The 18,106-nt window shown below is 33.3% G+C and overlaps 1 protein-coding gene across 1 annotated transcript in view; it reads right to left on the bottom strand.

Annotated features, from left to right (window-relative positions):
• Positions 1–18,106, bottom strand: part of TBCK (TBC1 domain containing kinase) — a 189,213-nt gene that overhangs the window by 128,002 nt on the left and 43,105 nt on the right. The window contains exons 6-12 of the mRNA XM_037031868.1: positions 11,806–11,947; positions 6,925–6,985; positions 5,379–5,440; positions 4,954–5,015; positions 3,853–4,001; positions 2,534–2,672; positions 1,127–1,226 (exon numbers count right to left, since the gene is read on the bottom strand). Of these exons, the coding sequence (XP_036887763.1) occupies positions 1,127–1,226; positions 2,534–2,672; positions 3,853–4,001; positions 4,954–5,015; positions 5,379–5,440; positions 6,925–6,985; positions 11,806–11,947 (715 nt within the window). The remainder of the gene's footprint in view (positions 1–1,126; positions 1,227–2,533; positions 2,673–3,852; positions 4,002–4,953; positions 5,016–5,378; positions 5,441–6,924; positions 6,986–11,805; positions 11,948–18,106) is intronic.

Raw genomic sequence — 18,106 nt, 5'->3', positions numbered from 1 at the left:
AAGAAACAGGACTCCATATGCTAACTATATCAATTCCCAAAAAATCAACCTATAAATTTAATGCATTTCCAATCAAAATCCTATTAATGTTTAATGAAATTTGAGAAGGTGATTAAAGAGAGCTCACAGTCTATTTAGAGGAGAACAAATTAGAGGTCTCCCCTTGCTAGACTGTAAGACCCCACATAAACTGCATACTAAGATACAGTACTATTGGCTGATGTGAGACAGTCAAGTCCAAGATCAGAACAGAAGTCAAGAATCATCATCATGCATACATGAAAGAGCTGACATTATAAATCAAAAAAATAAAATTATTCAATATAACGCCAAGATAGGATGTCTTATTTCTCATGAATGAAATATATATTGGATACCCACCTTACACCTTATTTAAAAAGTCCAAGTGGATTAATGGACTATTAATGAAAAAAATTAAATGTCTTAGAAGGAAATATTAAAATATATTATATAAAACATAGTTATAACCTTGGTATAACTGTAAATAAGTTACAATAAGTAAATCACAAAAAACGAAACATAGTTAACAATAAAAGCCACTGAAAAAAGAATTATATTCATTATGAGAAACTTCAAAAAGTTAAAGGAGAAGCTAGATTAGAAGAAATTTGCAGGGAATACATTTTTAAAAGCCATCAAATCAGTAAAACGTCACTCAATTAAAAAATTAGCAAAAGATATGAATTAGTCATGCACAGAAGAGGTAAGCAAACAGCCAAAAAAAAAAAAAAATAGGATAGGATTCGTGGTTGCACTAGAATCGGGGAATTAAAAATTAGTGTTTATAAGAAAATACCATTTCACATCTTTTGGAGTAACAATTTAAAAAAATTATGTTACCATGTGTTAATAAGTATGTGGAGGAGTAAAATTCTTTATTTAATGATGGTGAAAAGATAAACAAGTAAGACCACCTTTGTGAACAATAAGACAATATATACTAAAGCTGAAGGTATACAGACACATTTCCAAAAATGCTATACTTGGGCTGATATAGTAAAGAAATTCTCTTATATTTTGAAATCAGAAAGGAATTCAGGCTTTGTGTTTCAGTTAAAAAAAAGGGGGGGGATCTGAAGCAAGTTTGTCAAAGCACCATCCTTACATTTCTTAGCTGGCACAAAGACAACGTGACAGTGGTGTCATCTAAGAGTGAGCTTCTGTCTCGGCCTTGTCCAAAGCTTTCACCGTCTTCAAAGAGAAAACTAAAAGAAATTTTAAAAAATGATTTTAATGGGTACACAAAATCCAATTTAGTATTTATCCTAAGTCATGAATCCCTTCATCAAAGAAAGAAATTTTAGAATGAATGAGTTAATAAAAATATTACTGCTGTTTAAAAATTCTCCAAACAATCTCATTTTAAAATATATGTTGAGTAGGTATAAATACAGTATAAATACAAAGCGTATTAAAGGGTATGATTTACATACTTTGCTAAGGCAGGTTCAATGCTAAATTACTTTCTGATGCTATTTAAATGTGATTCTGGGAACATTTGTAGGAGTCAAGAATGATAAAGTGAGGAAAAAAGAAAAACCATATGTAATGATGGTAACCTCTCATGTTAAAGAATACAGAATAATAAACACATGAACTTTGTTTAAAATTTTAGAAAATTACTTCTGAGAATTTAAATATCTTTAAGGCATTTATTCTTAGAATTTTTATCATTTTATTTTCTGATTTTTCTACTTAATTCAATCTGAGCAGTATAATTGAAATAAATATTTTAAAATTAGTTTAGGAGAGAAGAATGTAGGGAACCAATGGTCTATATTTGAGTAGACCTAAATTTTTTAGGTTAGTTATTTGAAACTAACCTACAAAATTTAACATGTAAGAAAAAAATGATCAGCAGACGATTCTTACAGTTACCTACAATGATCAATTCTAGTCCAAAAATCTAAAATTAAAATTTTAGAGAATTGGTAGAAACTTAAGAGATTCATGGTCCTATCTCTGAAAAAATATTAAGGGCAAGAGAACAGCAATACTCCTGGCCCTAGGGTTGTACTGTTATTTAAATTCCAGTCTAACTTATAGAATGGTACCCAGGGTCTTAAGAAGTTCTGCCAATTTTTATCAATAGTAACTTAGCATCTTAATGATCTCTGGAACAAGTAATAATAAGGTCATAGAATACATATACATTTATGATTTGTTTTTGGAAATAGAAAATAGTTTCTCATAATAGGCATATTCATTGATTAACTCTTGAATAACACTGTTCTGACTTGTATATTTTTAATTTAGTGAACATCAATTATTACAAGATATTCCATAATAATAACTCTACTTCAAGTGGAGGATAAGCAAATTATTTCTTAAAAGAATGCTTATTAGAAATAATAAAAATATTGATGGGTACTCTGCAATTAGACAGTTCATTAAAAAATAAGGTACTAACTTCCAGTTGCTTTCATAATCACTTAGTTGGAATATCTACCAATTTTTAAAAAATATTATTACTAAATTGTGTTTTTCATTTACAAATTTTTTCTTTTCTTACTTGGGGAGTGTGCAGATAGGTGGTTTGGATCGAATGATTTCCTTGTTGACCAGCTCTTTCTCCAAGTCACCTCCAGCTAAACACCAAAGGTAATACACTTCTTCAATTGATCTTTCTGCCAGGTAATCACTGTTTATATCTATTGGTGGGAAATTAAAGGGAATCAGAGCTATCACACTTTTTGTTTTTATTAAAAGCCAACAGACAATATCAGCTGATACTATATTTAAAAAACACAAACTGAAAAACATAGTAAGATATCCTTAAGAATATTCATATTATAAAATGCAAAGAGTATAAAATGTACATTCATTTTCTTGAAAAAGAGTGGAATTTTTACCCTCACAGCTATATGGGATATATCTCAGCTGTGTTGGGCTCTGCAGGATAGGAATAAGGGCAGCAAAAACCATACGAGTAGGCAACCAACACAAACTGCTCTGTCGTTCATGTCTTTAGTTCATTGCTGTCTCTTCTGAGAAGTCTTTCTTGATGTGCTATGTTCATACTGACCTTCACTTGTAATAGTGATTATACGACCAAGTGTCTGCCTGCCTCCCCATTTGACATGAATGTCACCCAAAGGTAAAGTATATGGAACAAAGCAGGGACTCGATGAATATTTAATTGAATGAATATTTACTAACAATTTCCTACCATGTTTTATCTCATAATAACTTTTCGGCATAAAAGTAACTTACTGGTGTCACTACAGCACACATTCTGAGAACTGTAGTCTTCATAGTGTGATAGAAAAAGGTGAAATGTGAAATATTTCACATCGCAGGTAAAATGTGAAATATAATAGTGCAAATTTCCTATCAATAATACCACGTAAAAATAATTTATAATAAATCATGTGATATATAAATGTTGATGTAGTGAAATCTCCATTGAAAATTAGAAGACCTGATTTTAGCATAAAGATTTGAGATGAAACAGGACTTTGCTTTACGTATTAATTTTTGTGGTTCCACTTCTTCTCCTTGATTCTTAAAGTTTACATACCAAAGTAATTTAAAGGATTAAAAGTTTAGTTACACAAAATCTCAATTCCAAGATGAGTGCCCATAAAGCCTCACTAATGTATTACACACAGTTGATGCCATCAAAACTGGAACTAGGATAAGCACACTCCCTTTAGAAACAAGGCTTCTAACTAAGGTCAGGGGCAGAAATGGGAGGGAGGTGGGGAGCACTGGGGGCAGGGGGGGCAGGGCTGGGAATATAAGACAGAAAACTGTACTTGAACAAGAATTAAATTTAAAAAAAAGAAAGAAACAAGGCTTCTAACACTGCCTATGTTTACTTATCATCACCTTTCCACAGCTGACTGATGTCTTCAGGCAGAGTTAAATCAGCACATCTCAGAGAAGATGAAAACAAACCAGCAGGTTTTGTAAATGGGGTGTAGAGAGGTGACACTTCACTGAACACCCGGTCCTGCGTTAATTCATCTGGGGTTGGCCTTGAGAAACACGTTTAAAATACAGAGTATGAACGAAAGTCATTATAATTTCCTGGAATAATGGTATACATTCAAGGGGACAAGTAAAAGTCTTAAATACCTCAGCAGCACAGAATATAAAAAAGCCCTGCTTTGCAGAGTCTGAAAGTATACATTTATGTAACAATCAAGTGACTGTAAGTAGTAAATGCTGAATTTATTACCTCTGTTGTGCTTTTTGCACCTATGAACTATCAAATTTATTACATATGGACATCTCAATGTTTTAGTTTTAGCTTTACTACCATGTACCTGTTTTACTGAGTATCTTACATTAATGATATAATTTAACACCATTCCACACTAATGATACCTCTTATTTTCTTTCTACCTGTAATTTAACGTAGCATATTTACCTAATACTATGCTTTTAATATCATTCCTCTCTTCCTAACATGTCTTCACAAAAATGTTTGTCTAAAGACAAATCAGAAGACATTATTTTCAAATATTATATACCTAAAGAAGTTTAGGGACAACTATACAGCTAATAGTGACATACTCAAATGAAAAGATAAAACAAAACCTCTAAGAAATTCTTTTATATAATCAACAGTTATGAACTTACCTCACCATATATCCAAATTCTTTGCTATAATACAAATTTCCAATAAATTTTTATTCTCATTTCTCTTCGATCATTTGAGTCTAGAAATATGTATATCCCACAATTTAACTGATTTTTTAATTGGAGGCTAGAAAATGAACTAGTAACTTCTTTTAGTAATTCCAGTTTTTTGTCCATGATTTAATATTTTTCTTCTTTTATGAATATACATTAAAGCCATGACTAACAGTTATTACTATATATGTGTGTATATTTAACTCATTGATATTATAACTGATAAGGGAAAAAACCAAGTACTTATATGTTAAAGATCTCAGTGTAATCCCAAATTTTTAAAATACCAACCTCTTGGAAGGGTGGAAGGTGAGACACTTCTTCAAAAGATCTATCATGTTTTCAGGAAGCTCCTGGTATATAAGGAGAAAAAAATTTTAAATGATACATTTACAAATATATTTGACTCATATGTTTGCTAATCTAGGATACTTTTTCTTTTTGTTCCAAAGATTTATTTTTACCTGGAAAACACAAACTCTCTGTCTTTTTGTCTTTATTGTTTTCTCTTTTTATTATATTTATTGGGTTGAGATTGTTTAATAAGTTATATAGGTTTCGAGTGCACATTTCTATGACACATGATCTTCACTTTGAACTGTGTTTTGATTTTTTAAAAGTTTTTATTGGACTTTATCCAAACAAACAGCTTTTAAATAGCTTGCTACAGAATCTCGAACATACCAAATAAACAAATTTTCAGAATAATCACAAACCTTTATAATATCCAGACAACCATGCTCTTCAGCCAGAACTATTATAGTGTCATCCACACAGCCTATAAAACAGGAAAATTATAATAATTAATGGCACTGTTCTAATTCATCAGACGTACTGGATACTTAACTCTGATAATTTTTTGAAATATTGTGTAATGAAGTTTTGGAAATTGTGATATTAAAAAGCTTGTGATTTTTTAAACTTTTATGTATATCGGTAAAAATGAAGACTGCAAACACTAAACATTAATTGAATCACAGATACTGAAAGACAGCAGCTTAAATGTAAAAAAAGCATTGTTTAAGGAGATAGATAATTCCTGGCTATGCTTTCTCTTTCTATGTATGTAATTGAAACAGCATTTATTATGTTTTTCATGATTATAAGATTAATTTATTTTTATTACATATAATTTGGAGAATATACACATTTCCCTGAGAATTTAAAGTATAAGTTTAGTATGTAGAAGACATTTAGAAATTGCCAAGACCCCTTAACAGCTATATTATCAATATTTGAAATTAAGTGTGGTAAACGTGATAAAAATTTACGGAATTGTATTTATCATTATTTTGTTTATTAATAATATTCCATAACATTATTTGTAAATTCTATTAACCTGTACACCACCAATCTGTCACTGTTTTACATAAAATGCTCCATCACTGTTTTTCTATCCTTTTTTACATGTTTAATTTATTCCACTCTAAAGTAATTATGCAATTTTTTATAAATTTAAATTACAAATATTTGCATCTGATATATATATAAAATACATGAACTTGTGTAAGAAATAATAAACATTCTTCCTGAGTCATTATATATGTAAGTCATCAAATAGCTCAAAAGTTGACATATTATGTGACTGTAAACTGCTACAGAAAAGTATAATTTTAAGTTCTCATATTTTGATTTCACACATTAGTTTACTTGGCTATTTCAGAGGGGAGGGTGTGAGGGGAACTGGAATAGATTAGCCAAAGAACGTATATGTACGTATGATGCCCATGGACACAGACAGCAATGTGGTGAAGTGGAGGAGGGGAAGGGGGGGAGGGAGTTGGGTGTAGGAGGGTAAAGGGGGGAGAAATGGAGGACATCTGTAATGGTGTCAACAATAAAAAAATTGAAGTGAGAATATTTTAGTGTATTCCCTATTTTATTTTTCTCAGAATTTGGAAAATCAGTTTATTTTTTAAAATTCTGTAAGTCAAAGAGCCTTTTATATGCCATTCTTATTTTTCTCTCTAAAACAACTTATGTCTGAATGCACGATTCTGTCACAAAGGTTCATATAAACCAATTCTTCCAATTGTGTCTCTTGCAACAAACTTCTTTGAGAAAGCATATATAATTCAGTTGATGTGGATATTAATTAACGCACTTTCTGGAAGACTTTGAGGTTAGCAGAAAACTTAACGCCATGGTTCCCTTCTAGAAGTGTATTCACTGTTTCAAACCAGTACAACCTTGATGTGTATGATTACTAACAGTCACTAAAAACTGTATTTGTACTTGAAAGATAAATTGTATGACACTTACCCAATGTAAGCACAAATTTTAGTCGTTCAGAAATATCCAAGCTCTGAAATAATTTTCTTCCCTAAATAAAATGGAAAAAAAATCCATGTAAACATTTGCATCATTTTTTCTAGGGAGATCTTTTTCTTTAGTGCTGAAAATTATTTCATTAGGTACTTCTACTTCATTTTTGAAATTTTATTAGATTTTTATAATTAGTTCAATTAAACAAAAATTATTTGGTACATGTTTTTCAAAATGTTGCATAATATTTAACATTTAAATATTGTGTGTATACACACACACACACACACACACACACAGAATCATTGAATTTTAGCTGGATTTCAAGTGCTTTTGAGACCTGCACATACCTGAATGGCTAGGTGGATTCCAGGCTACCAGGAGTGTTACTGAGAGTACAAGATTCCCCTGGTGAAAGACTCAGATCACCCTTTCCACTATCCAACTAATTCTTACTTGTATATTATAATTCAGGCAGTCTGTTGTCTCTATTAAGAAACAGTCCCTGAAACTTTTCTTTCCCGCAACGATTTTAGAGTCATCCTTTGTTCTGCGAGAGCACCTGTTATATTTATGTTAAGACGCAAACATTATACTTTAATTCTTTCTTTATTAGTTGGCTTCAGGGGGCTCCTTGGAATGAAGTCTAGAATCAAATACTTCTGAATTCAATGAGTATATGCTGAAAAAATACTGTGTGTCAAATGTGACATTCTACCACCACTTATATAACTTGGGTAAATAACCACATTAAGCCTCGCCTTTCTCATCTATAAAAATGGAATATTTACTGTACTTTCAGTAAGGGTTATATAATGTATAAAATGCTTAGCATTTTTTGCACATTGAAAAGGATTCATAAATGTTGACAATTTTGTTTCTTTTCTTATAACCAAATTAAACTTATATAACTTAGAATATGAAAGCTTAAGAAGAGATGGCATGATTTTTATATAAAGAAAATAAGACTCCAATTTTTTTAAAAAAGAAAAAATCTTTCTCAAGTATTCATGAATTAGAAATATAGGTTAGAGACATGATTGAAAAAGACACCACTTCTCTCTCTTCTCAATCTCTTACCTACCATATTAACCATCTAAGAATTAGATCCTAGTCTAAAATTTTGATTGCATCAACATTTGTTTAAAAACTTTAAATGGCCTCCATATCTTATATAACTAAATATAAACTTCTCTATTTGGCCTTGAAAGTCTCCTAGATGTGACTCTAAGACATCTTTCAGTCTAAATTCTTGCTATTTGTCTACCTTGTGATGAACACGGCACACACATGTTGCAGTTACATTTTATTACTCGCAGTACAGTGAACACACTGCCTGTGTTCAGATCTGTTGGCTTTGACTGGTGTTATTTTCCTACCAGTAAATTTTTCTTCCTGTCTATCAAAATTCTATATATCCATTATTTCATTTTCACTTCTGAATGTTCCTTTTGTGCATTAAAGAATTCAATTGCTTTTTCCAAGGACATTGATGGCACTATCCCACTCTTTGCTTGCTTTCACAATGCTAAGAAGTTAACTGCCAACTAATTCTCACTCTTGGTATGTGTCCTTTTCTCATGAACACTGCTAAAGACATCAGAGCTTGGCAAAGACAGTTTAGTGTTTTGGTTTAAGTGTGCCGCTTTTGGATGCAGACTGATGGGTACAAGTCTGCTCAAACACATACTGCCATATAGCTAGAAGAGGTTGCTTAACTTTTTTGTACCTCAATTTCCTCATCTGTAAAGTAAAAAAAAAAAAAAAAAAAACACCAAAAAACCAAAACTGATAAACGTAGTAAGACTGATGTGAAAATTTATAGATGTAAAGAGATTAGAAAATATATCTGGTTCTTGATAAGTGCTCAATAAATATTGTGCATTATTTTCTTATTGGTTATCTCCTAAAAGTTTAGCATAAGATTTCCAGGTATTTGTTGTTGCTTGTATGTTTTGATTATTTTCACTCCCCTTGCAAGGTATTTAGTAGGCTCTTTCACACCATGGACTTTCTACTTCTAATGTTATTATAAAACAGATATTAGGACACTTGAATCTATCTTCCCTGTCTTAAAATTTTTCTTTTAAATTTTTAAAATATTTTCAGTCTCTATCTTTTTGTGTCATGTTCTGGGAGAATTACTCACCTTCATCTTCTATATTCAATCTGTCCAGTTTCCTATGAGCCACCTATTTATGTTTTTATTTCAAAATTACATATTTTTTTAATTTAAACTCTTAGCTGATTCTTGTTCTTTTTCAGTAAATGTTCTTGATTCACAGTTTCCATACTTGTTTCACGCATGGAATTGTTTCCTTTGTCTCTTAAAGAACATACACATTTAAAGTCTTTTCAATGGTGTAAATTCTTCTGTTTGTTGTTTTCATTTGTAGAGGTCATCTTTAGATGCTTGGTATTTGTTATGTAAGTACGCATATTTTTACAAAATTCTATACACCTCTGAACCATGAAAACTTCTGGGGCACTGAGCAGCTGCAGTAACTTTCCAGTGAGCTTCTCCCCTATTTTCTCAGAATTTTAGTATACCAGAAGTTCCCTTTGATAGTTGTTGGCATGCTATCAATTTATATCTTTTTAAAAAGATTTTATTTATTTATCTTTAGAGAGGAAGGAGAGAGGGAGAGAAACATCAATGTATGGTTGCCTTTCGTGCATCCCCTGCTGGGAGTTGGCCTGCAACCCAGGCATGTGCCCTGACTGGGAATTGAACCACAATCCTCTGGTTTGCAGGCCTGTGCTCAATCCACTGAGCTACGCCAGCCAGGGCAATTTATATCTTAATATTTTAAATCAAAGGGTTTGATGATGCAGAAGAAGATTTAAGCCTGTGTTTTCAGTTTGCCATCCCTAAATTAGACTGCCTAAACTTTGAGTAGCTCTTAAAATGTCATAAAGCCCACAAGATTAAATTAATATTTCCTTTCCTGGTATTCACACAGATCTCTGTGTTTATCTTCAAAGTTTATAGATTTGAATTTATAAGCTCCTTTGGTACATGTCTTTTTTTTAATATAATTTTTATTTAATTCTTATTCANTAAGCCTGTGTTTTCAGTTTGCCATCCCTAAATTAGACTGCCTAAACTTTGAGTAGCTCTTAAAATGTCATAAAGCCCACAAGATTAAATTAATATTTCCTTTCCTGGTATTCACACAGATCTCTGTGTTTATCTTCAAAGTTTATAGATTTGAATTTATAAGCTCCTTTGGTACATGTCTTTTTTTTTAATATAATTTTTATTTAATTCTTGTTCAAGTACAGCTTTCTCTCTTATATTCCCAACCCTGCCCGCCCCCCGCCCCATGCTCCCCGCCTCCCTCCCCTTTCCACCCCCCACCCTTAGTTATTCACAGTCTATTCCTTGTTGAATTTGTCATGATGCTATATACAGTAAATATTAACATTTGTTGAATTACTCATATAAGACATACCTTAACTATAATACTTTATTACCCCTGCTGTTGAATTAATTCCTACATACAAAAATGAGGAAATAACACCTAATTCTCCAATATGGTAAAAATTAATGACAACATTTTCAAAATATCTTGCAAATTCCTTGGAAAACAGAAATAATAGACAAATAATAAAAAATTCTGCCTCAAAAGACTGCATAGTCCAAGTAAAGTAGACAAATTTGACAAGTGCTATAAGAGGAAAGGGGAGTAATAAAGACAGGAACCTAAGGCAAGCAGATACTTGAAGGCAAAATTGACAGACTGTTAGTCGTCCCTCCAAATTCATTCTCAATATCCTTCCCAATATTTAGGTGTCCAGCTGAAGACAACAGTTCCCAGTCTCTCTTGTGCCTACCTGTGGCAACAATGAGTAAATTATCACTAGTAAAAATAGAGTGGAGAGTTGCAACTTTTAGATCAAACCCTTAAATACAGTTACCATGAAATCACTCCTCTCATTTCCTTATGGCTGAAAAAACCAGGGGTGATAAAGAGAGAACTTTGGGCCCTGGCTGGTGTAGCTCAGTGGATTGAGCATGGGCCTGTGAATCACAGGATCACAGTTTGATTCCCAGTCAGGGCACATGCCTGGGTTGCAGGCCAGTTCCCAGCAGGGGACCCACGAGAGGCAACCATACATTGATATTTCTCTCCTTCTCTCCTTCCCTTCTCCTCTAAAGATAAATAAATAAAATCCTAAAAAATATATTTAAAAAAAGAGAGAACTTTGGGAACCAGATGTTGAGAATGGTGGAGACATACCTGACAGCCTAGGTCTCTGCATGACATTGCAGCCTAGGTTTCTGGACCCTTACATGAGGGAGAAAAGACATCTATGTACTTTAAGCTACTGCATTTTTACTTCCTGCATTTTTAATTGCAGTTTAATCTTTATCCTAATGAATACAGAGGATTTCTAGGGAAGGCCTCATAAAAAGTCAACAAAGTGAGTCCAATGAAAACAGAGAACAAAAGAGGGGAAGATATTTAAGAAGACTACCATAAAAAATAGACTACCATAGAATGAAGGGAGCAAGAACATATCAAGGAATGTAAGCATTTTTAGTGAAAACACTTTAGAAAGTGACAGTACAGTGTAGATTTTTATACCTAATATAAACATAAACATTTCTAGAGATACCAAAATGGTATTTATACCTAGTAAAATTTACATTAACAATTAGTAAAAGTGTAAACATTTCTAGAGTTATCAAAATAATAGCCAAATTAATTGTCAAACAGAATTTTTCTAAAAATCAAATTGAGAATTAAGCCATTTCTCCTCATAATAGTCAATCTGCTAAGCAAAAACATATTATGACTGGTTCTCCTATCCAAAAATTATTCTAATAAACACACAATTTCTTTTTATTATTTTAAAGTTCTTTATACATACCACACAGAGTTCAAATAAAATGATTCCCAGAGACCATACATCTGACTTGGGACCAGAAGGCAATGGTTTTTCATTTGGCGTATGATCAGTGGTTTTGAAAAGTCCTTGTGCAATTACCTCAGGTGCCAAATAGGATGGATACCTATAATGATAGATTAAAAAGTTAATAATTATTATGAACTCCAAAAGGGGAAAGAAGAACATTTTATCATTGACAACAGTATTTACTACTTTGAATAATAGGAAGTCAAAGTATTTTTAAAATCTATAAAAAACTAAGACTCTCCATTCCTGTACTCCCGTTACTCATACATATTTATGTGTATGTAAACTGGACCACCCGTCACCATGGTTCCACAAGACAGCACACTATACACACTACTCTGTACCCTTTTTATTCACTTATAGAGATCATTCTGCAACAATAAGTGTAGATTTTCCTCATTCTTTCTGAAAACTGCCAATAATTTTATTGTATTGAGGTTCTTAATTTATTTGACCAAATTCTGATGAAGAACATTTTGGAAGTTCCATTCTTTTTCTAGTATAAATAATGTTGAAATGAATATGAATATTTCATTTCCTACAAATGTAGGCAGAGATGACAAATTTCTAGACGTAGCACTACAAAGTCGTAAGGTATATGTATTTAAAGCTTTGATATATATCACCAACTTGCTTTTCCAGATTGTATCAATTTATGTTCTTATAAGCAAAACAAGAGGGTGACAATTTCCCTTTACCTTCACCAACATAAGTTTTCTTGAAAACTGCTTTAGTAAGTACTGTAGTGAGTAAATATTTACTATAGACAGAGTATTAATCATGAATAAGTTATAGAAAATAAAGCTCTGATAAATACCTGTGTATTTACCAAGCAGCTTAAGTAAAGAATACCTTATTATCACTAAATGTCTACTTCTGCTTCTCCCTGTGTCCCCCTGGTGTCCCCCCAAAAGAAAGAGACAGCTAGAAATTTGCTATTTATCATTTTCTTACATTTCTTTACAGTTCTACCATATAGGTGTACTCCTGAGTACATTTAGTCAAACATATTTCTAAACTTTATATTACTAGACAGTATTCTTTTGTGATTTGTTTTTTCAACCCACATTATTTATTTGAAAGTCATCCATATTGTTGCATAGAGCTATGCTATTAATTTTCCTTCTATTTTATGAATATATAACTTACTTATCCATTCTAATATCAATGGTTATTTAACTTGTTTGCTGTCTTTAAAAATATTATAAAGTATTGCTCCTCCATGGCCAGTGTGATTCAGATGCTTGGAGCAACGTCCTGCAGACCAAAAGGTAGCAGGTTCAACTCCCAGTCAGAGCACATACCTAGCTTGCTGCGGGTTGAATCCCCAAACTGATGTTTCTCTCTCTCTCATAAATGTTTTGCTCACTCTCTCTCCCTCCCCTTCACCCTTCATCTCTCTTTAAAAGGAACAAAACAAATGTCCTTGGGTGAGGATTAAAAAAATAAAAATGAAAATTATATACAATGTACTATGTACAATGTATATCTGCATAAGTTTCTCCAAGGGTATAAGCCAAGAATTGAATTTCTAAGCTATTTTAAATTTTTTATGCTATTGGGACAAGGTTTTTTGAAAGGCATTGAATAAATCTGTATTCCCACTAACAGTTTATTACATTTCCTATTCTTTAATTCTTCTACAACACATAATAGTGACAGGCTTTTTAATATTTGACAATTTGGTGTATGAAACCTGTATTTCATTGTGATTTTAATTTGCATTTCCCTGATAAGAAGACTGAGGCATGTTTTCATGTTTATTAGATATGTAAGTGTGCTATTCTCTGACATTCCTGTTCAAGTATTTTTTTCTTTATTTTTCTCTTCAATATTATTTTGTATTTAAGTTTCAGAGATACAGCATAGTGGTTAGCTAATCATATATTTTACAAAGTATTCTTCACGATATTTTCAGTACACAACTGGCACCATACAAGGTCTGTCTAGAAGGTATCCGGCCATGGAGTGTGAACACTAGTGACATTTATTGAAGAAGATACAAGGTACAAGAAACATTGTACATAGGACAGTGACACCTCAGTCCCCTTCCAAGTAGGCACCTTGGGACCTCACACAGTTCTGCCAACTGCAGCATGATTTTCCTCCTGCTTGGGTGGCAGAAACCACAAGATAATTTTGGCACAACATTTCATGCCAAGATCCTGCATCAAAATCTCGGACACAGTAGCTTCTGGAATCCCCAGATCAGATTCTAGTTCTCGCACTGTGAGTTGCCGACCTTTGTTGACCATAGCCCATACATGTTCAACCTTCTCAGGTGTTCTGCTTGTTGCAGGCCTTCCAGAACGTGGGCCACTCCAACATATTCTCAACCACCTTTGAAGTGTTTGTACCACACTTTCATTTGTGCTGCACTCACTTCATTACCCCCTGAAAGCCTCCTGAATCACCTGAACAGTTTCTGTGGTGGAATGTGCAAGCTTAATACAAAATTTGACGCAGATGCTTTGCTCTACTTGCTCAGTCATTTTGAATGTGATGACCACACAGTGCACATGCTCACCCAACAGCACCTACCACCCTCCTGACCAAAGCAGTGAAGTCCTCATTGCTCATGCATGCACGTTCCAGTCCATTTTTGTGGCTGCCAGGTTACGTGGACAGCATGCAAACCATTCTCCTTATACTAACAATGGCTGGGCTGCTTCTGGACAGAACTCATGCATAGTTATTACAATTTTATTGACTATATTCCATACGCTACACTTCATATCCCCTGTGACTGTTTTTTAACTATCAGGGTTTACTTGTTAATCCCTTTACCTCTTTCACCAAGTTCCCCAAGCCCCCTCTATTCTGGCAGCCAGTCTGTTCTCTGTGTCTAGAAGTCTGTTTCAATTTTGTTTGTTCATTTATTTTGTTATTCAAATTTTACATATAAGGGAAATCATATGATATTTGTCTGTGTTTGACTTACTTCCCTTAGCAAAACACCCTCTAGGTCTTTATCCCTATCTCTGTTAAACTGTTGTGCTGTGGTTCCCAATACCACTGCCACATTTTGAGACTCACCAGGACAAATAAAACTAAGCGTACAGATGCACTCACAGCCAGGATTTCCCCCCTGCATTTTCTTTTTTAAAAAATTATTTTATTGTTGTTCAATTACAGTCGTCTGCATTTCCCCCCACCACTCCATGAAACCCCATCCAAATGCCCCTCCCTCCCTTGCTTCCACCCTTCCCCTTGGTTTTGTCCATGTGTCCTTTATAGTACTTCCTGAAAACCCTTTTCCCCTCTGTCCCCTCCCCCATCCCCTCTAGCTATTGTCAAGTTGTTCTTAATTTCAATGCCTCTGGTTATATTTTGTTTGCTTTTTTGTTGTTGTTGATTATGTTCCAGTTAAAGGTGAGATCATGTGGTATGTGTCCCTGAGCACCTGACAGCCAGGATTTATTACAGTGACAGAGTAAGAATATATAGCTGAATAACAGGGAAAAAAGATAAACAGGGAATCTGTAGGAACCTGTTTATGTAGGATTCCTTCAGCTCTCTCCCTCCTATCAGAGGTCATATAGAACACACTTTTCCCCAGCAAGAAACATGCAGAAACATGTATGCAATGCTCTGGCCAGGAAAGCTCCTAAAAGTCTCAGTGCCCAAGGTTTTTATTGTTAACTGGTCATATAGGCATCTTCAGCTTAGCACACACCAAAACTCAAGACTCCCAGAAGGAAAGTCAATGTTCTGCATAAACCACATTCTTTACACAAACAAGCACAGGAAAACAGCCTTATTAGTTCAGAAGCCATAGGATCAAATGCTTTTGAAATTGAAGTTCCCATGTGCTAGTCAAGGACCAACTATGCCAGGAGGACTCAGTTTCTAAGGAGAGCTGTGACCTGCTTGCTATGTTAACCCTTACTCCATAGTTGCTTGTGTTTCTATTACTGTTTTGAGAAAGTTCTTTATAATTCTGGACATTAATTCCATTTTCATTAATTATAACTTAAAATCATTTCCGCCATATTCTGGCTTGTCTTTTCATTCTATTTTTGGTATTTGCTTATAAATGAGAAGTCCTTAATCTTTCAAATTAATTTAGCTTTTCTCCCATACTTAAGTGATTTTTTTATCTTGTCAAATGATCTGTGTTATTTTCTAAAAGTTTGATAGTTTACCTTGCATATTTAAGTTTCTTAGTTCAACTGGAATCATTTTTGCATATTGTATAATGTTATCTTTATTCATAATAAATAAGCAATTGAGCCCTGTTTCAAATACTGAACATTATTATACTATTTTTAGTCTATAACATTATACAATAATTACTGATAAATGTTATGACAAGCCCTCCCAACACACACATATACTTTAATTTATCTTCAGGAGTGCCTGGGTCCTCTTCAGATGTTTGTTCTCTCTCTCTCTCTCTCGCTCTCTCTCTCTCTCTCTCTCTCTCTCTATATATATATATATATATATATATATATATATATACACACACACACACACACACACACACACACATATTAGGATTATCCCGTAATATTTCTCCCTCTCTCTCACACACACACAATTGGAATTTCTACTGAAATTAGATCAAATGTTGACACAGGTTAGGGAGAACTGGCCTAATTCCAACATTGACCCTAACTATCTATGAACATGATAGATCCATATTTATTTAGGTATTTCAAAAAAGATGCATTCTTTTTTCACAAAATTATTGATTATACCTCATTATTCTTGTTAGGTAACTTCATATTTTCTGCCAATTTATATATTTTTTTGTTTAATTTTGTATCTAGCAACCTTGCTACACTTTTATTCTAATAATTTTTTGAGGACTCTTTTGAGTGGTTTTTATAGATAATCAAGTCATCTGTTAATAATGATACAAAATAACAGGATGTGACATTTAATGTTACAATAATACATTTAAAATTACAATGCAGTAAGTAAAATTTGTACTTAAACATTTTATCTGGTATCCCAGAGGAGTCTCAGGGTTAATGTCAGAGCAGCTTAGCACTCAACAAAAGAGGCGGCGCTAAGGGGGCAGACTCGGGGGGCACGGAGGGCTACCGGGCGTGGGGGCGGCCCTGAGGAAGGATCACGGACGTGTGAAGGAGCGTACACGTAGCACAGTAAGGGGAGAACAAAGAGCGGGAGGCATATGTGGGAGAGAGAGAGAAGATCAGAATAGGAAGAAATGTGGGACTTTGTACATTGTGTTAAGAAATCTGGATTTTTATTCTTTAGCACTACACTGTCCAACATGGTAGCCACTAGCCCCATGTGGCTATTTGAAATATGGCTAGAATAATTTGAAATGTACTGTAAGTATGAAAGTATACACTAGATTTGGAAGACCTGTAGGAAAGAAAAAGAGTGTAAAATATCTCAACAATTTTTATATTGATTACTTATTAAAATATAATTTGGGGATATGTAAGTAAAATAAAATATATTCCCAAAACTAAAAAATGAAAGGTCCCTAAAAAATCCTAAAATGTATAGCATGATAACTTAAATAGCAGTGAATTTAACCATTCATTACAGATTTGATAGAATTTGTCTGAGAGTCTGGTCTTGGCATCTTCTTGGGAAAGGCAACTTTTTCTACACCTTCTGTAGTTGGTGTTGTCAGCTTTTAAAATACTCTTTGGGAACTTTGGAAATTTGTATTTTTTTCTCCAATCAACCATTTCATTCTAATTACTATTCATGAGAGTTTGATATTGTTTAATTTCAGTATATTTCACTGAACATAAATATTAGTATTTATCAAGTGCAGGGAAATGCTTAGGAGAAAAATTCAATGGTAAAATATAAAGAAATTGGTGAGAAAATCATATTACATTAAAAAACTCTTCCTATACGACTAAAACTCTTTCTGATAACTTCATTTTGTGCATAATACCATGAACCTGAAGTTGACCTGCTGAGACAGAAATGAATTTCTCCTTAGTAATCCCCACAGTATTTTGTTAGTATCTTTCTTATTGTTCTCTAGTGACTGTCAGCTACTTATTTTACCTGTTCTGTATTTTACGTAAGAGGCTATACACAGCATGTAATATTATACATTTTGAGGTTTTTATGTTTATATTTTTATTTTTATTTTTAAAATATTTTATTTATTTATTTTTAGAGGGGAAGGGAAGGAGAGAAGGAGAGAAATATCAATGTATGGTTGCCTCTTGTGAGTCCCCTGCTGGGAACTGGCTTGCAACCCAGGCATGTGCCCTGACTGGGAATCGAACCGCAATTGTCTGGTTTGCAGGCC

This window comes from Sturnira hondurensis, unplaced genomic scaffold (assembly GCF_014824575.4).
Source record: "Sturnira hondurensis isolate 20B ecotype Veracruz unplaced genomic scaffold, ASM1482457v3 Scaffold0021214, whole genome shotgun sequence".
Taxonomy (NCBI): Eukaryota; Metazoa; Chordata; class Mammalia; order Chiroptera; family Phyllostomidae; genus Sturnira; species Sturnira hondurensis.
Note: the sequence above shows the minus strand (reverse complement) of the source record. Positions and strands in the feature narration are given on the sequence as shown.